General features: G+C 49.7%; 1 protein-coding gene across 1 annotated transcript; it reads left to right on the forward strand.

The window, feature by feature from the left end:
* The first annotated feature begins 211 nt into the window (after positions 1-211).
* Positions 212-1,615, forward strand: LOC124649088 (photosystem I assembly factor PSA3, chloroplastic-like). Its single transcript, XM_047188762.1, has 3 exons — positions 212-629; positions 729-893; positions 1,025-1,615. Exons 1-3 carry the CDS (start codon positions 288-290, stop codon positions 1,343-1,345), a joined length of 828 nt encoding a protein of 275 aa, XP_047044718.1. The 5' UTR covers positions 212-287; the 3' UTR covers positions 1,346-1,615.
* The last annotated feature ends 526 nt before the right edge of the window (positions 1,616-2,141 follow it).

Raw genomic sequence — 2,141 nt, forward strand, 5'->3', positions numbered from 1 at the left:
TACAAACTTTTAACACCGGAGCACACTTTAAAAAATATTATGTCACTTTACTAATAATGACTATAACAAGTTTGCTCGGATTTATTTGCTCATAAATACAAGTTTCCGGAAAATTTCACGATGAAGCTACGATACTACTACTCCCTCCGATTCATATTAATTGACTTTAATATGGATGTATCTAGGGAGTACAGATTTTGAATGAAGAACTCAGCAAAAGCTAGTCCATGACCAGATAAGGCGCGCGCCACTACCACCACACGCAAAGCGTCCAAGAAAACCCATCGATGGGCATGGGGACACTGCCCGTCACCCACAACCTCTCGCTCGCCTCCCCCTTCCTCCCGCGGCACCGGAGGGCCTGTCGCTCCCCAGTCCAGCACTGCCGGCGCAGGCGGCATGGGGCGGTGGTGGCGTACATGGAGCCGGACCCGAACTCGCCGGCGGCCATCTTGGGTCGCATCGTCGGAGCCCTCCCCGTGGTGGGCCTCGTGGCGCGCATCCTGAGCGACGACGGCGGTGTCGGCGGCGACACCGTCGACTTCGCCGAGTTCCGGCGCCGCGTCAGCAAGAACTGCACCGTCATGGACTCCCAGGCCTTCTACGACTTCAACGACCGCCGCGGCAAGGTGCGTATACGCCCAGCTCCTTTTTAGAACCACCGTAGGCCCGTAGCGTTTACCCGGCCGGCGTGCGTTCATGGTTGTCACGGTTGAATTGCTGCGAAGGTAGGAGACCCCTTCTATGTTCTGTTGTGCTGCTGGCTGGCCGCCATTGGTGCCGGGCTGCTGAAATCAGAGGAGATCTTGGAAGGCGTGGCTCGGCTCCGCATGTCCAACGACATCGAGTACGAGGAGGAGACCTTCCTGGAAATGATGAAGATGGCAAGAGAGGTACACACACAGACACATGGCACATTCACTGTCCCAACTTTGTAATTTTAGTGCCACACCGGGAAATATCAATCAGTTCATCACTGACCCCTATGACGAAGACATGATCGAACTGCGATATACATATGCAGAAACGGGCAAAGTCGAAGGCCCAAGCTCCGCAGGTACCTATGGAGGTGCGCGCGGAGAAGGCCCTGGAGGCCATCTACGTGTGCTGCTTCGGGCAGGACATGGTGGAGCCCGAGGACGAGGAGCTCCTGTGCGCGATGCTGAACGCGGTGTTCCCGTCGGTGGGGAGGCCGGCGGTGGAGAGGATGGTGTCTACTTTGGCCAAGCAGGTGGCCTCCGGGGAGAGGAGGGGCCCCGACGCCAAGGTCGTGTCAAAGGAAGTGGCGGCGCGGCAGCTCAAGGACCTGGAGTTCCTGAAGGAGAACAAGCTGGACTCGATATGAAGGGACAATTTTGACAGGTAGAACAATGGGTTTTTCTTTTTCAGTCTGGTGAACAGATGGAGCGTGAGAATGAATTATCGATGTAGGTGCAGTATGAATTATCGATGTAGACGCGGTAGCAGGAACCAGCGATCAATTCATACGATCGCAGCACAGCTGCACACACGAGTCGATGCTAGCCTTGTATGATAGAAGATATGTGAGTGTGAGTTGTGACACATTCTGAATTAAGTATTTATGCAGTCCTAGTGAATTTGTTACTATGTTAAATTTCCGAATCGGGGAGTGGTCACTAGTAGAAAAACAGGCCTTAGTTTTTGGCTCCAAAAAACATTAGCACCGGTTGTGCTACGAACCGAGACTAAAGGTTGCATTAGCACCGGTTCGAGAGGCCAGAGTTTTAGCATCGGTTCGTGCGGAACCTTTAGTACCGGTTCGTGTCACGAACCGGTACTAAAGGTTTTGCTGCTCCCCACGCACTTCCACCCCCTCTTCCTGGATCACTTTTTTAGCTCTGCAAAATATTAAAAAAATAATAGAAAATTTAAAAACTAAAATCTTCTGAAATTCCTATATGTTACGCAACCTATTATTAGGAAAATTTAATAAATTTGAATTTCTACTTTTTTGCATAAAAAGTTTAGAAAAAGGTAAAATAACATTAACTTTTGCATAAGACGTTGAAAAAAAGCGTATAATATATCAAAATGATCGTTGGGAAAAGTTACATTCGAATTCACCTGGGTTTACCCGGTTAGCCAATTTTTAGATTCTCAAAATTACAAACAAAAATATG

This window comes from Lolium rigidum, chromosome 4 (assembly GCF_022539505.1).
Source record: "Lolium rigidum isolate FL_2022 chromosome 4, APGP_CSIRO_Lrig_0.1, whole genome shotgun sequence".
Classification (NCBI taxonomy): Eukaryota; Viridiplantae; Streptophyta; class Magnoliopsida; order Poales; family Poaceae; genus Lolium; species Lolium rigidum.